The sequence below is a fragment of the Castor canadensis genome, chromosome 2 (genome assembly GCF_047511655.1).
Source record: "Castor canadensis chromosome 2, mCasCan1.hap1v2, whole genome shotgun sequence".
Taxonomy (NCBI): Eukaryota; Metazoa; Chordata; class Mammalia; order Rodentia; family Castoridae; genus Castor; species Castor canadensis.
This window is the reverse complement of record NC_133387.1, coordinates 17,922,639-17,939,475: the sequence shown is the minus strand read 5'-3', so window position 1 is coordinate 17,939,475 and position 16,837 is coordinate 17,922,639. Positions and strand designations below refer to the sequence as shown.

At 36.4% G+C, this 16,837-nt stretch overlaps 1 protein-coding gene across 4 annotated transcripts in view; it reads right to left on the bottom strand.

Annotated features, from left to right (window-relative positions):
* Nucleotides 1-2,781: 2,781 nt before the first annotated feature.
* The window catches only part of Ptn (pleiotrophin), a 103,496-nt gene continuing 89,440 nt past the window's right edge, over nt 2,782-16,837 (bottom strand). For 3 of the 4 annotated variants that reach the window (XM_074062296.1, XM_074062298.1, XM_074062301.1), the window contains exon 5: nt 2,782-3,941. In XM_074062296.1, the coding sequence (XP_073918397.1) occupies nt 3,886-3,941 (56 nt within the window). In that variant the 3' untranslated portion in view covers nt 2,782-3,885. The remainder of the gene's footprint in view (nt 3,942-16,837) is intronic. The other variant, XM_074062303.1, reaches the window with a different exon arrangement.

The window sequence follows — 16,837 nt, the reverse complement described above, 5'->3', positions numbered from 1 at the left end:
TTAGTATTACTCCATAACATCCAATCAACATGTAAAATACAAATGAGATTGAAAAAATAGACTGTGAGCTGGGCTCCTGGGACTCACACCTATAATTCCAGCCACGCGGAGGCCGAGATCAGGAGGATTGTGAGACCCTATCTGGAAAAAAAGCATCACAAAAATAGGACTGGTGGAATGGCTCAAGCAGTAGGAAGCATGAGGCTCTGAGTTCAAATCCTAGTGCTGCCAAAAAAAAAATTCTCATAATGTTAGTGCTTATTGATGTGGAAAAAAAAGATAGTGCTTTGAGCACATCTGATAAGTCCAAGAATAAGAACAAGGAAGACTTTTTTCTAGAAGGCAAGAAAAACATATTGAGAACACTTTGCCTAATCCTAAACTTCAGGTGTATAATTCTGTCTAGCAGTCACCGTGCTGTGCTACCCTATGACTCTGGCCGCAATGTATACTTCAATCCATCTTCAGGAAGAAGACGCAACATTTAAAAAGAGCTACATTTCTTCCAGGAGGGTTGTTCCTCCTCATGTCAGGTTCCAGCTTATATTGTGGTACAAAATCCATTTTATCTTATGACCCACAAGCAACACATTAGGAAAGAGTTACAACTACAGCTGACATGGTCATGAAGGATAATCCTGACACTCATGGTAACACGAACACGTCGTCAAGAGAAGCTTCATTTTCATTTATTATGCTCTTGTCTTAAAAAAATGCAGTACCTATTTTTTTCCAGAAAGATTTTCAGGCAAAAATTACTACCTTGAAAATGCACAATTTGGGGACTTAGAAATCTAAAATTCATATCGCTCATTGCAACCATCTCACTTGGGCCATTCACAGTGAGTGAAGCATTCAAGTAATTCTTCTCCAAGAATCTCAGAAACTTGGATAGGTTAAGCTTCACCCTGGGTTTGATGATCTGACAATCAAAGAGCAAGGAAAGCCCATTCTCTGTGATGAGTGTACTGTGGGAACTTTTTTCATCTTCACTGACAGCAGCTTTCACATGTTGGATGCATTCCTTTCTCAGTAATATTTCCTACCTTTTTTATACCCACACCTTCCTACCTACTCAGTTTAGAAGCCACCCTTTGGTAATTATTCAAAGGATTACATTTCCTTTGGAGTTTCACTCCAACAGAAGTATCAAGATGTAAGCAGGCCAATCCAAGTGTATGTGGGGTCATGATGGCTTTACCCAAGGTCCTCTTCCTCGCATCGCTTATACATGTGAGGTTGATAGCGTCCATACCTTCAGGATAAGCCAGAAAGCTGGAAGGCATGCAAACACTGAACCAAGCAAGGACACTTCTGGTCACTTGTTTCTTACCAGGGTTTTGGGAAGGTTACTCAGCACCTCTTCCAGTTACTAGATGAAAAGCTTGTCTTCAAGTGTGTGAAGAAACACAGATGACTTATTTACATTTCCCTTCCCACCCCTTAATGAACTTTAAGGTGGTATTCATAAAACTCCAGGTATTTTGGAAGAGAGAGTTTCCCCAGTATTCCATGCAATTCAGATTTCAGTCTGGTTTTTTTCCTATTTGTGAGAATCAGTGATTTGAAGAGCTTATTCTTTTAGAGTTATGTTTCAGTGCTTTAGTGTGATTTGACAAGATTTTCAAAGCTGGAACCAGGTTTGAAAATTTATCAAAGCTTAGGAAAAGTTGAATTTCATACTCTGTGCAAGGGACATTAGCATTCCAACCTTATTTTAACAGAGAATCGGGGAGTTGATATATAGTGTGCTGAGAATCATAGTTGACAAGCAGAGATCCCCAGCTTTTTTGGTTTCTTGCCATGCCCTGTGAATAAAGGAGCATGCCATAGTTATTTACAGGACTGTTTTTCCCCTGGGAGATTTTGTTCTAGTTCACCTTAATTCATTACTGATTCATGGGCTGCTATTTTGGCTAAATGATGATGGAGCAGCAACTTTAGCCAAAAGTCTAATAAAATTTGCTGCAGACTCCTCCATCATTCCACCATTTTGTAACTCTGCTATAAAAAAACCCACTTAAGACTCTGCTTTTTTTTCATCATTTCCATCTATCCCCATGAGTACTTTTTCCTATTAAGGTCCACTTGTAAAAAGGCTATATTCACTATTCATGTTCCTGTCATGTGCACTTTGCAAGGTACTCTGTTTTTATTAAGCATAAGTCCATAGGATGCCTGCATGTTTTTCCTTCTTTTATTCACCACTGAAACTTGACTTTGTGAAAGAAATGGACCCCCCAGCATTTCCAGCTCAAGTAGTGCAGTTGCCAATATCCTTTGGTCATCTCATCAAGTCAATATTTAATTATCTATTTTATTGCTAGCCCAGGATGTGTGAAAGCCAAATTCACTTCTGAATTTGGACTTCAAATCATCTGGATAGCTAGGCCGTTATTTATTGAATCTTATCACCTTAGAGGTAATTATGTCAAGTGAAATACTTTGAAGATAATCTCAGCTAATTTTCTGAGACTTCATTTCTTTGAATAATAGAATAATAGACTTGTTTGCCTAAAAACTGTGCTTAAAGTTCTGCAGATAAAGGAGTAGTACAAATAGACTTTGACACTGAACAGTATAAAAATCTTGGTTTGAAGAAACTAAGTACGAACTGCCATTTTGTGTTTCATTCAATATAAGAACATCATCCTATTCCCTCAAACTCTCAACTACTTGGAACTTTTGTTGAATTCAATAGCACTAGTCAAACCTACTAATTACTAATAGCAGCTGAATATCCCTTATCTAAAATGCCTGAGAGAAAAATTGCTCCAGATCTCCAGATTTTATTTTTTTTATTTTGGAACATTTTTATATACATAATGAGATCTCTTGAAGATGGGAACAAACTCTAAACATTGACTTTATTTATATTTCGTATATCCCTTATACATATAGCCTAATGGTAATTTTATGCAACATTTTTCATGCACCTACATTTTCACTGTGACCCCTCAATGAGATCAGGGGTGAATTTTCCACTTGTAGAGTCATATCTGTGCTCAAAATTTTTCAAATTTTAAGGTTTTTCAGATTTGGGATTTTGAAATAGGGATGCTAAATCTAAAAAAAGTACCCAAAAATGTGTAACAGTTTTCCCCATGAGTGATTTAACTAGTTTGTATGATAACTTCTCATTGTATAGGTGACAAAGGGAGAGTTACAATATCAAATTATTGCACACAAAAGCACCTTTTATTCAGCATCACCTTGATTTATTTTCCTAGTATTTTTTCTTCAGATGGAAAAAATAATTTCATCAAGAAAACAAATGTTTCTGCCAAAGTGAAAGAATTTCATGCTTTAATGCTTTTCTTAAAATAAAAAAAAAAAAAAAGAGTCCACATTGCACTATGTGCTCTGCCTCTTTCTCTCGTTTTGCTAATTTTTAAAAATATTATTGGCAGGAAACAAGATAATTTCCTCAAATGAAATGATTATATTTTATTGCTGTTTTGTTTAGTATATTTTTTTTCTCAATTGGGAAAAAAATCTAGGTGAAAATAAAAGACCAAACAAGAGAAGTAGTTTACATGGTCATAACATAAATTGCTCCAAAAGAAAAAAAATGTAAAAAAAAAAATTTAAATGTGAAATATCAAATAACTTCAAAAAACTTACCTCAATTGTCTATCATTTATCATGTACTACAGCCAACTTTCTGAATAGCATTACAGGCTTTTATTATAAGCCCCTAGTGGTACTATGGTATACACTTAAAAAATGCTACTACAAAAAATTTCTTTTTTCTTTGTTTTTGCCTATTGTGTACTTAAGCTATAGATAATTTTTGAATAAAAAGCCTACAGTAGGTATAAATGCAATAGTTAACTGATCCTGTTTGCTGATGTCCTTTTCATGTTCCACTGAAGGTGGTAACTTTTAATCCAGCATCTTCTCCTGCTTCTTGCCTTCCTTTTTCTTCTTCTTCGATTCTGCTGTGATTCAAAATAGAGAGAAAGAAGAAAAAAAAAAGTATCAATCTATTAATCCCTAGGGAGGGAAAGTCACCTTTCTTATAATCGACTAGGAATTAAAAGATGAGATCAATAGACAAGTTGATTGCTCTTAGCTGTTCTTTTTTTATTATTATTATTCATAGGTGCATACAATGTTTGGACCATTTCTCCTCCCTTCCCCCCACCCCCTCCCTTGCCTCCCCCACCCCCTCCCTCTCCTCCCCACCTCTTAGCTGTTCTCTTAGTAAATTGAGAGTGTGTGTGTGTGTGTGTGTGTGTGTGTGTGTGTGTATGTACATTTTGCTAGAAGAATGCCTTTGAAAGTAAGCGGGAGGAGCACAGTCTACATCTGTGTGGATAGATATCTTGGTTCATTGCCTCCATTTAGTATGTAAAATATTGGGAGGAGTGTGCTTAGAAAACAAGCACCAAAGACAGAAGTCTCTTAGAGAATTAGCCAGGTCACTGCTCATTGGGAAGCTTCAAAAGTTTAGCTTAGCCCCACCCATCACTTCCCACATTCTCTTCACTTGGAACTGTTTACTAGCATTAGTATATTTTTGAACAAGCATTTACAAAGTACTTCTTCTCTGGATATCCCCTCTGCTTGTATATTCAGTCAGCTGTAGTCTATCTGGAGCTTTGCATAGAGGGACTTCTAATCTTAGGTGAAGCAAATGGAAGATGCCACCCTGGGTTAAAATAGATAAATAAAACCATGAGGACTTAGGTCAAAAACTCCATCGTTTTCCACTCAGTCCTCTTGCTTCCTCTCTTTTTCTAATAGGAGAATTCAGTAGAGAATAAGACACATTTACATTGGCTCCAAAGACAAAAATGGTCAGAATCACTGAGCTAGCAGGTAAAAAAGATATTCCTAGTTGTTTCTAAGCTACTTCCCCCTTTTGGTCCACAGTAAAGGCAGAATGTTAATAGTTAAGTATACACTCCAGAGTCAGCTGGGTAGAATTGACATCCTGGCCTCATCTGTAAGTTACTATGAGACATAGGAAAAGTTAATGCATTTGTGTCTCATATTACTTATATTTGAATGGGAATATGTACAGCACCACGGCATCTGACAGCAAGCATATGATTAATATCAAAATTAAATAAGTTGTATAAAACTCTATTAAAATAAGAATATGACAAAATAGCACATGCTCAATAAAGGTGCACAGTTACCATTCGTGTGATACTAAGCTAAGAATAGGACATTTCTCTGCATAATTACAATTATGCTGAAACATCACAATGACTTATTGACCAGACATGTCACTAAATTCAGTAAGCAACAAAGAAAGACTGGGATAAAAACAATGGCCAAAAGGGATGAGGGTATTGCTCATTGGATCATAAGAATTTGTGTCAAAGATGCTCCCATGGCTCGTGGTGAGAGAAGACTTGACATAATGCCAATTAGAAATGTCGTACATTCCCAGCTCATACTTACTTGAAACTGGAAACGTTCTCATTTTTATTTACTACCCTTGTCACCTCTTCAAGTAGGTGCCAAAGTCCATTGCACACTAAACAATGTAGTGTTTTGCTCAACTTAACTGTCCCCAGCTGCCTTTACGCAAGCTTTAAGAGTACACCCTATGCAATTGGGATTGGCAGTTTTCAAAATCCTGTTCATGGCTACCTCATTTCTTGATTAAAAAGACAAGCTGTAATTCTATGTTTTAGTGGTTTTTTTTAATAAATGTCTGTTTTTTGTTTCAAACTATCAAAGGTGAGATGACCAGAATTTCCAACTTCAAAGATACTTGTAAAGTCAAATAAGTTATTCTGTTTAATTCTGAAAATAATCAGTGGCTAAACATTTAGTAATTCCTAGTCTTTGGTTGACATTTAAAGCAATAGCTGTATATGAGGATGATTCATTCCCATAGGAAGCAATCTAGAATGTGAATTTTGAATGTAATTCTGGTTTCCTGTATCTTAATTTCCTCCTATGTCTCCCTGGGGGAACCCTCAATAATCTGTAATTCTCTACTTCTATAGTAGAGCAGATGTTTGTGGCACAATTTTCATATTTGGTCTAATATGTCCCTAATTCTTAATAAGTCTGAATATCTGAATGGGTGCCATATTCATCAGATGCAAAATTTGAAGTTATTTGAAATGCTGGACACTATTTGATCATTTGATCTAGCTAATGTAAGTTGTCTATCTCCATGGACAACTCTGGGAAAAGGAATCTCTCCAAATTCTTCTTGGCAAAAGCACACCCTCTCTCTGTTACCTGAGCATGGCACTTCTTTTTTTTTTTTCTTTTATTATTCATACCCAGCAGAAACTATTTTGCCCTTATTTCTAATTTTGTTGTAGAGAGAGTATAAGCAATAACAGGAAGGGACAAGGGTTTTTGCTGGTTGAGATAAGGATAGCTATACAGGAGTTGACTCACATTAATTTCCTGTGTGTATGTTACCTTCTAGGTTAATTCTTTTTGATCTAACCTTTTCTCTAGTACCTGTTCCCCTTTTCCTATTGGCCTCAGTTGCTTTAAGGTATCTGCTTTAGTTTCTCTGCGTTAAGGGCAACAAATGCTAGCTAGTTTTTTAGGTGTCTTACCTATCCTCACCCCTCCCTTGTGTGCTCTCGTTTTCATCATGTGCTCATAGTCTAATCCCCTTGTTGTGTTTGCCCTTGATCTAATGTCCACATATGAGGGAGAACATACGATTTTTGGTCTTTTGGGCCGGGCTAATCTCACTCAGAATGATGTTCTCCAATTCCATCCATTTACCAGTGAATGATAACATTTCGTTCTTCTTCATTGCTGCATAAAATTCCATTGTGTATAGCCACATTTTCTTAATCCATTCATCAGTGCTGGGGCATCTTGGCTGTTTCTATAACTTGGCTATTGTGAATAGTGGCACTACTTTCTTCTGCATTAACTAACAACTTCCCAAATGCCAGAAAATCAGCCATTTGCCCACTGAAGCTGCACAATGCCAGTTTATCCTCCTGACAAAATTGCCCAGTCATCATAGCATTGCATAAGCACACTACAGGCCTAAGTCCACTCCACACTCAATCTAAATTGAAAAATGAGAAGTCTTTAGTAAAAGTCAGTGGAAAGAAGGAAGCATTTATATTAATAATGACATTAAATTGATTTCCCACATAGCAAAAGTTTTGAATTTAATTTCTCACATAATATTTTTTTGAATTTTTACAAATGAAGACATCAAATGAGTGCTATTGCTTCCTATGAAAAGCACTATTTTTTTGACTTTTAGGTACATTTAACTGACAAACTAAACAAGTTTCATTACTCCTTTTCTCAGTGGCCTCAAAAACTTGGTAACCACCTCTCAATTATTACCTAGTATATGTGCAGAATTTAAAATAGTGCATTGAAACCTATGATCTAGGAAGAACTTAGACCAACCCTTAGTCAACACCTCCTCAAGGAAGCATTCTCAGAAATCCCAGGCTAAGCAGACTCCATGTATAGACTCCCATTGTGGCTCTCATTACTTTTTCCAAAATTAGAATTGAACTATTCATTTTGTCTCTAGTTGATATACATTTCCCCTTCCAATGAGGGAAAAGACCCTTTGTGACTTCTGAATCCATATTTTCAGAGCCTGATACATGACAAGTATTCATGAAGTACTTGTTGCATATAGAATGGATAAATGAACATTTGGAATAAAGAGATCAACTCATTACTATATGGAAAAATGGTATTTCTCAAGGAAAGTAAGAGATATAATTTGATCACAATGTTGCTATATTTTAGTATGTTTTTAAAGATATTTTTGAAGAAGAAAATTACAAACATATATTCATGAAATTTACACAAATTTCTTATTAGGTATACAGTTAACATTTTTTTTCTTATCTCTAAAGTATAGTCCTGAATTAACTCTGTGCGTAAAACTAATGTTCCATTTTAGTAGCCTTTCAAGGTTACAGTGAGACAAATGTTTGCTATGAGCATGAGGGTGAGGAAATGGCCGGGAGCAAGTCTCTAATTTGGTAAAGCCAAGTGCTTTATAATGGAGTCATGTAGTAGTAAGATATAAAGAGTCAGGAGGACCCCAATCCTGATGTGAAACAAGTGGGACTCCTCTGTTAACACTGAACAGCCAAGTGAGGTCCTGTGCCACACAGTAAATAACACCCCAGGCTACATGTAACTCTCCCTCACTTGGATTGAGGCTGTGAAGCAGACATCAATACAAATGAGAAATGAGTCCTCGTCAAAATGTTATAGAAGTCACTGAGAAGTGACTTATTCTGATCCTTGGATAATGTCTACTAGGACACCACTGCACCAGAAACTCACAGAAGTACCCTTGGTGTGGTTTAACTTCATCCTTTCTTTGGCCAGTTTTTGAGCTGATAGAGGATAGTGCCCATAATAGTTGGGATACAAGCGTAGAAGCAGATAGTAGTGTGAAAAACTTTGTATTACTTGAACAAAAACATGTGGTTTAAGATATGTTTGAAAGTGTTAAAGTCCTAAGACCATCTTTAAAAAAATACTCTAAAAGGATTCATATTCTTCTTATTGCTATGAACCAGAGTATTTAAAGTCCCATCTTTATGGTATTCTCTAGAAAACTCTAAATTTAATGATAAAAATTCTTTCAATGCATAACAACTCCTGATGGAAAAGACAAAAGGCACTGAGAAGAAAGGGTCAGAATTAACATAAACCCTACTACAATAAATTCTGAGTCCATAAATTTTTATTCTACTCAGAATGAAATTAAATTTAATGAAGTAATGAATGGCACAACAGCCTTTTACTTCATGGTGTAATGAGAAAACAATGAAATTTTGTTAGGCTCACACTGAGAACCAAGCCCTAACTTAGAGAATAGCTTCTAATTTGTGTCAACCATCCTGTGATGTGAAGGGCCTCAGTCATTCTGCTTCATTTACTATAAGGTGGCAATAATGAAACCTGTATCCTCCTCAGACTGCCATTGAAAGTATCGTGTGAGATTATGACTTTTGAGTTCCAATTTTACCTTTACTGTCTCCAAAATAGTCATATATTCATTGAGCAAATATGCACTCCATCTCTACTACATATCAGGCACTGCTCTAGATGCCCAGATAGAATGGTGAGCAAAATTTTGTCTGCAAAGAGCTGATGTTACAAGTAAAGTTTTTAAGACTGCTCTGTGTGAGTCTTTCAAAATAGAACATATATTTATATTAAAGACAACAAGCTGGTAGCCACTGTTTTTATGGTTTTGAGGCCTATTTTTCTTGATGTTAATATACTCCTATATTATAGGTGCATTGTGATGTAAAAGACAAGAGTATCTACAAGGAGAATGAATTTCTAGCAAGAAAAAATATTTACCTATAATAGATAGCTTGAAGAAAAAAGGAAACTTCTCTCTGAATAATTTCATTCTTTTAAAATAATAATTATTACTTTGTAGTTTAAATATAATACAGGCTCATATTGATAACAAAGAAATATATACATATTTTGACAGCAGTTACCCTAATTTCACAATATAGAAACAACAAGTTTAATGGTGGGTTCCATTTATATTTTCTCTCTATGACTTTCATTAGGAACATATTGACAATTGATATACTACTTTATGGTAAAAATTTGATTGTATCTATATGTATATTCCATGCCATTGCGAATACTTTGAAATGTGATCAAGTAGTAATCCCTGATTATTCAATCTCATATTTTTAATCACATTTTGTTTTAAATAATGATACAAATAGTTTTTGCTCACATATCAGTGTATGTTTAAATTTTGCCTTACTATAGTTTATTAGACATGGGATTTGCTAGACCAAAGAGAACATTTTTTAGAGCTCTAGATATGAATTGGCAACTTTATTTCTTGGAAGGACGTACTAATCTAAATTCTTCTTAGCAATTTCTACAGAACCCTATCACAGTAAACTTGCTCATGAAAAGCAAATAAGCACCATGCATCTATTTCTTTTCCATCTATTTCCACTCTCTCTATACAGTCCTTTAGGAACAGAATTGTCATGCAGTTGCCACAAGTAAACACCTACTCCCATTTTCTATATTAGGGAAATCTGGAAGACATAAGGTTGGAAGTGGGCCTTAAGGGAATGACAAAAAAAATTAAAGATTTATTGAAAACTTTGAGGGGAGAAGGTTTTCCAAAAAATAGAAGATTTGAGAATTCAGGATCAGGCTTATCTCATTTTCTCAGAAAGATCTTGCTTTGATTATATTTTTCAAATGGCCTGCTGTGCATGCAGAAAATCAACAGGGGAATTGGGAGATAAAATGATAGATGGGAACCATGCTTTTAACTGAGTCAGCCTCTGTTTGCTGCTGACTTGAGTGAAGTGGTTTTGGGTCATTAAAGCAATGGAAGTATTGATTAGGAGAACAAAATGTGCTCCTTCTAAGAGTTAAATTTCATATTTCGAGGAAGGTGAAAAACAGTAATGCACACTGCAGATTCAGAGGTCAAAGTAGGCAGTAGACAAAAGCACATTGGAGGCATGTCATAGGGACCACTACAAGTTTGCCTGTGTTGACTGATTCAATAAATCACATGAGCCTATTGCAGGAACTGGACGTTATGTATCACTGTCACATAGGACAATCACAGTGGAAATATGCCCCAAAGCCTGGATAATAGTATCATAGGCACTAAAAGACCTGGAGAACCTATCTCACGTAACTCACTTGTGCTTAAGAATTAGCTACCTAGCCACTTAGAAATACCTAATCCCTCATACCATGTCAGCTGTGCTTCAGAACTGACCATAAGGTTTGTGGAATCGGAAAGGTAAAGCTCAGTGATCCAACTAGAATCCAGGTACTAGTTAGCGAGGCTTCCTAACATATATCATTCATTAAATTTCCAAATATCTCCATTTAAATTGAAGTCAAATATATATGCATATATGTAAATATATGTACATATAAAGTGGTACAATATAGAAAGAAGCTTTGATTTAAAAATTAAAAGTATAACTTTTAGAAGTTATTCATAGGTATGGTTCAGTCCAATACCTGTGTCATAATTTGTTCCTTCTTTGGTTTCTTATGATGTCATACCACTTTCTGTATTTTCTCTTTAAGGACTCCATGCATTTACTTCCAGGAAAGTATATAGGCTACATGTGGCACATGTATGTAGAATCGCCCCCAATGCTTCCCAAATACTGATACTTCCCTGCGCTCATACATGTCCTTTCCCTCACTGTCCACCTCCTTTCCACTCATTTACTCTTCATTCCATAAGCTCACCATCCACACTTGCTTTCTTCTATATGAAGAAAAAAGAGAGTGTGCGATTGTTCATCTGTTAAGGAATCACATTTCCCTCGGGAGGAAAGCTTAGCTCCTAGAGTCCTGGTAAACTATGAGGATGTGACTAAAGGTTTAGTGAAGAAAATAAGGATATTGTTTCATCAACCAAGTAGCACAAAACAAATAAAACAACCCTAGGCATGTCAGTTATTGCCCAAAGCAACTCATTCAGCATCAATAGTCTGATGTAAGCAAATAATAAGTAATAAATAATAATAGTAATCAATAAATGAGTAAACAAAGTAATGCAGAATCAAGTTAATTTTGGAAAATCAAAAGATTCTTTTCTATAACTTCCCAGAATCTTCTCCTATAACTTATCTTCTCATTTCCAGTCTTTAAAGGAAGCAGTTGAGGTACCCATTGGTTTGTCCAGCTCTTTCGGATGTTCTTTCTCTATACAGTATAATCAGGAGCCATGCATGGGTGTGTTAGGATTATTGTCTGGCCTGACCTATATGCATGTGTATACTAGGTAGAAAATGGCCAAGTTGAACCCCTATTTTTAGATCAACATATTTACATTAATTATATATTAGCTGTATCTATTCACATACTAATGCACACATGCTTGCATGCACACACATACAACCACAGATTATAAACTAATGTTTGAGTTTCCCCTGCTCAACAAAAACCTCTGTCCCTTCCTCATTGACTGTGGGTCACACTCAAAGCCTATACTTGTTGACAGTGACCTTCCTTTGTCAAGCAGATTCACTGCTTCTGCCTCAAAACAGGAATGAAGAACTAGTACCTCTGATAAGACACTTAAGTACTGAAAAGCAATAATGAGGGCACAGGTAGAAATTCTGCCTTATTACAAAATTTTGAAAGCTTTATTGGTAGACCCTGTCACAGATGAGATGTATTATTGTAAGCAGTAATCAGTTGTTCCCACTTAGCACTTCATTATTTCCCATTGTAATATCTGATGCCTCCTTTAATAAAATTTCAAGTAGCCAGTGCTACTTGGAAATCAAATTATGATTTATGAAAAAGGAGGAAAACTTGAGCTCTACAATGTGGAAAATTTTAGGAGGTATATCCCCATAAATTGTTCCTCGTTTTCTTCTAAATGGATTTTTCTCTTTGTATCAAAAAAATTGCATGCATACATAGAATCAGTTGTTATAGACTGAATCCTCTCCAAACATTTTTGTCAAATTCCTAACCCTTGTACCTCACAGTATGAAATATTTGGAGACAGGCTTTGCAGAGATAATTAAGTTTAAATGAGCCTTTTTTAGGATGAGCCCTAATCCAACATGACTGGTGTCCTCAGAAGAAGAGAACACTGGAATTCAGACACATTCAGTAAGGACACAAGAGAAAGCTGCCATTTACAAGCCAAAGACAGAGCCTCCGAAGACATAAACCCCACTTACACCTTGACCTTGTAATCCCAGCCTCCAGAACTGTAAAGAAAAACATTTGCACTATTTAAGTCATTAGTCTGGGGCACTTTGATACAGAAGCTCAGAGCTTCATACATTAGTGATTAGATTTCCTACTCTTTTTTTTTTTAATATCCTTCGGATTATCCACATTATCTGTCGAGGAACAATGTATTTACTGTTACTTTCTAATTTGTCCTCCAAAGTATTTTAAAAAGTTAACTTAAATCATTTAAATACATGATATCAGCATTGTGGGATGGAGGGTCTTATGCTCAGTAATGTTTTACAAGTGCACAGCCCAGTATTCCCGTCGCCATCTCCTCACCAGTCCTCCCAGTTCTAAGCAAGTGAGATGCCCAGTGTTCCACCTACAGCAGCAAGGCAAGCTAGGCTGAAGACCTTTCTCTGCATTCTCTACATTTTTTCGACAGCAGCTGTCATAGCAGTTGAGTTTATTATTCTCGTGTGTCTGAGTAGATATCTATGAATGATGTTTTTCCATTTTCCACAGAATGAAAATAATTCTGAAAACCTTGCAGAAGAGAGTGCTGTGAATGCTTTAACCTGTGGTAAATATCTCTGGACCTTGCCACCTATGTACCCAAGCAGTGGGACACCAGAAAAATTTTTACCTGTTTCTTACCCTGTGGAGTTTTTAATGAATTCATCTATGAATATTGTTTACTCTTCTAGTAAAAGTCTTTTATTTTTCTTTTCACTGCCTCTGCTCTGAGCAGCAGCAAGCCTGCTTTGATTTCCCTGTGGGCTCCTGGAGGCTTTGCATCAGCGCAAAGCTGAGTGGAGTTGCTGGGAGTATGAGATGTGTCCTCACTGACAGCACTTGTTACCAGGACAGCGATGGCTGAGTCCTGGTGAAGCATCAGAGTCTCCGTGAATCACACAGCAGAGAGGAGACAATCATGAATTCACAGGGTCCAGCCAGAGAGGCTGTTGGATATAATGGGATATCTTGTACCACTATTTCTTAATTCAAAAGATGTATCCCTTTTAAAGGACCCAAGGTTGAGAAATATAGTCCTAAAACTTATTCGGTTTTAATGAAATTATTGTAGAAAGACAAGCTTGGGTCAGGATAGAACTTAATCAGAAATGTGTATTATCACTGAAACACAAGCTGAATTATTAATTTTTTCAAAATGCCCATAGAGACCCCTCTGGAGGTACTTGGAATAGGAAGAACTGGTCTTACAGAAAAGAAATCTAGAAACTGACCATCATGACTTCAAGTTCAAGCCTGATCATGCACTGTCTGGGTGACCTCATATAAGCTGCAAATTTGATGTTCTAGACTGTAAAATGTGAATAAAACTCCTTTGAGCTGCCATGAGGATAAGGAAGACAAGGTACACTAAAGGCTTAGCATAATGTCTGTCATATCATAAATATTCAATAAGCAGAAAATCCTTTTATGATACTCAATAAATGACAATAGCTGCAGAAGACACCAGAAGAAATTCTCAATTCAGAAGTTATTAGGGAGAAAAACAAAAGCTTCAGGGGAGTGAAAAATCAGGTTCCCTCAGCCCAGTAAGTAATTAGTGTGAACACTGTTCTATTACGCTACTTTCCTTAATACTAATTATTACATATCTGTTTTCTGTGTGCACAGTTAATGAGCCTCGAAGTGTGGAATTTACCCAGGGAGATGAGAACAGACACACAGTGTGAAGTAAACCTTACAAGTATTTATTGTTCCTAGTTCTCACATCTGCCCTGGCAGTTAGAGCCAAAAGTTCTTGAGTAAGGACAGGAGTAAATTTGACTCTTCTTCCAAGTGAGTTCCTGGGGCTTTAACAGTGATTTTTCAGCATATGTTTGAACTTATTATGTGAGCCATGGTAAGACAATGTAGCTGGATACATCATTCACTCATTCATCCTAGCAGTACACTTCACTGAGTTCCTCTCACAGACTAAGTCTATGAGATAGAGCAACTGCCAAAGGTCTGTGAGGTGTGACTCGTGGAGTTTCCATGCTAGGTAAGGTAAATATGCTCTCTAGTGAATGCATCTTTGGGGGAGTGACCTCTCAGAGAAGGCAGTGACTTGATGTCTGAGAGGGATTAACACTGATTTTTTTTTAAGTACTTGAGAAAAATAAACTAATTTGACCACAGGGACTTTGAACTTCTCCTAGCTTCATTTGCAGCATTTATATTAACAGCCCCTGCTCTATCTTTAAGACCAACTTCAAAAGTGACCTTCTCAAAGAGGCTTTCCCTTTTTACTTTATCTAACCTCTTTTATAGTCACTCTATCTTACTTGGCTTGTTTTAGTTTTTAAGCTCACTTATTCCAATATACACTTATCATTTTTACTATGATACATTTCTTTGTCTTCATTGTCTATCTACCACCACTAGGACACAGCAGTAAGAGGGAGGATTCTTGTTTGTCTAATATTACTAGCACTTAACATTAACATTGTAAATGCTCCAGTGTGCGATCCTTATAGACTTTATAAATAACATGCACAGATCTAGGACCAATAATGACTCTACAGAGTCCTTTACATTTCCAGAGAAATGTAGAGTCCTTTGTCATCGTTCCAACTTTGCGCTACATCTGGTTATACTGGTCTGTGTCTGCTACAATGCTACATGTCTATCAAGGTTACAAATTTATCCTTACTGTTAAGTCTACCACATAGTACCCACTCAACAAATATGTGCTGAATGGACACATTAGGTTTTAAAGAATGAGAAAGAAGGTATGAAGAATAGAAGAAAAAAAACAGTTCCAAGTTGTGAAAATTAAAGATGCAGAGAGATGTACACCTAAGATATCATGGCCCATTCATCCATCTCTTAAAGTCTGGGGGCTTGGCTTGGCTGGGGCAGAGCATATAGAAAGGGTCTGGAGCAAACTTCAGCCAAAAGTCCAATCAGGATGACTCATGAGTAAGCTGTCTCACTAAAAAATTCAGGGTGGGTCTGAAATTACCTTTCTTAACTAAGAAACTTTAAATCTGTGTTGAATTAATATAGGGAGAGGAGTGGTACATAATACAAGAGACTCAGAGTCAGACTGCCTTATTTTGATGCCCTGGCTCCTCTGCTTATTAGTTGTATCTAACTTCCCTAAAGCCTCCTCATCTGTAAAACTGGAGATGATAGTAACTATTTTACAGTTTTATGAATATTTAGTGACACCCATGTGATCAATGTACTAAACTACAAACACTCTAGGCCCTCAGTAATTACTAACTATAGTTACTATTGCTGTAATCATCATAATTTTATTGTCTGAAAAAATGTGGGGAGAAACACCTACCTCAAGAAATTCATTTAGGAAAAAATGAAATAGTCTAAAAAAATACTGCACATTTACCAAATCTTAGCCACAATTCTATGAGGTATTCATCATATAATCAAATTTGTAGATGATAAAATATATCACTCTGATGAGAAAGAAACAAAATTGGGTATTTTCTCTTCAAGTACAATATTATCCCATGAAAAATAAAATGCAGGTATTGAAAGACATTTCCACTAACAAAATAAAAAAGAAATAAAAACCAAGAACAGAAATCCCACAATCCACTCCATGCTACTTCTTCCAGTCAAATGCAAAGACATAGTCATCACCCCAACACACTCCTCACCCCATCAGAGGGTCTCGGGGTGTAAAGAGCAGGTCCTGGGCCAGCCAGTAGTGGCATTCTGCCCCTTCACGTTTCTCCACACAGTTAAAATTCCCTCAGCCTAGCAAAGCTCATCTATACAGTGCCCTGTATTCATCCTAAGAGATGTTGTCAGTGCCCAGAAAATAGGAAGAAATGTCGGGGAACTTCTTTTATCTTTGAAAGAACAAACAAAAGAATCTATTTAATGGAGAGGGAATTGAGAGTGCTAGAAATATCACTTTACTGATCCCTTTTCCCAGAATTAAGTCAGCTGCCAAAACTGTGTCCTGCACACAGTGGAGCCTTCCACTTCAACAGTTGCTGTTCTTTTGATCTTTAAAGATGAATTGTCAAACCTAAGAGACTAGACTGCTGTCCAAAAGAGAGCAGTGAAATGGCAAAACTTTTTGAAATAGAAAGAATTAAAAAGAATTGGGGTTGTTGTGAGCAGAGGAATTTAACAAGATCTGATAGCAGCTGATAGTAGAGCAATTAACATTCGTTCCATCCACCTGCAGCAT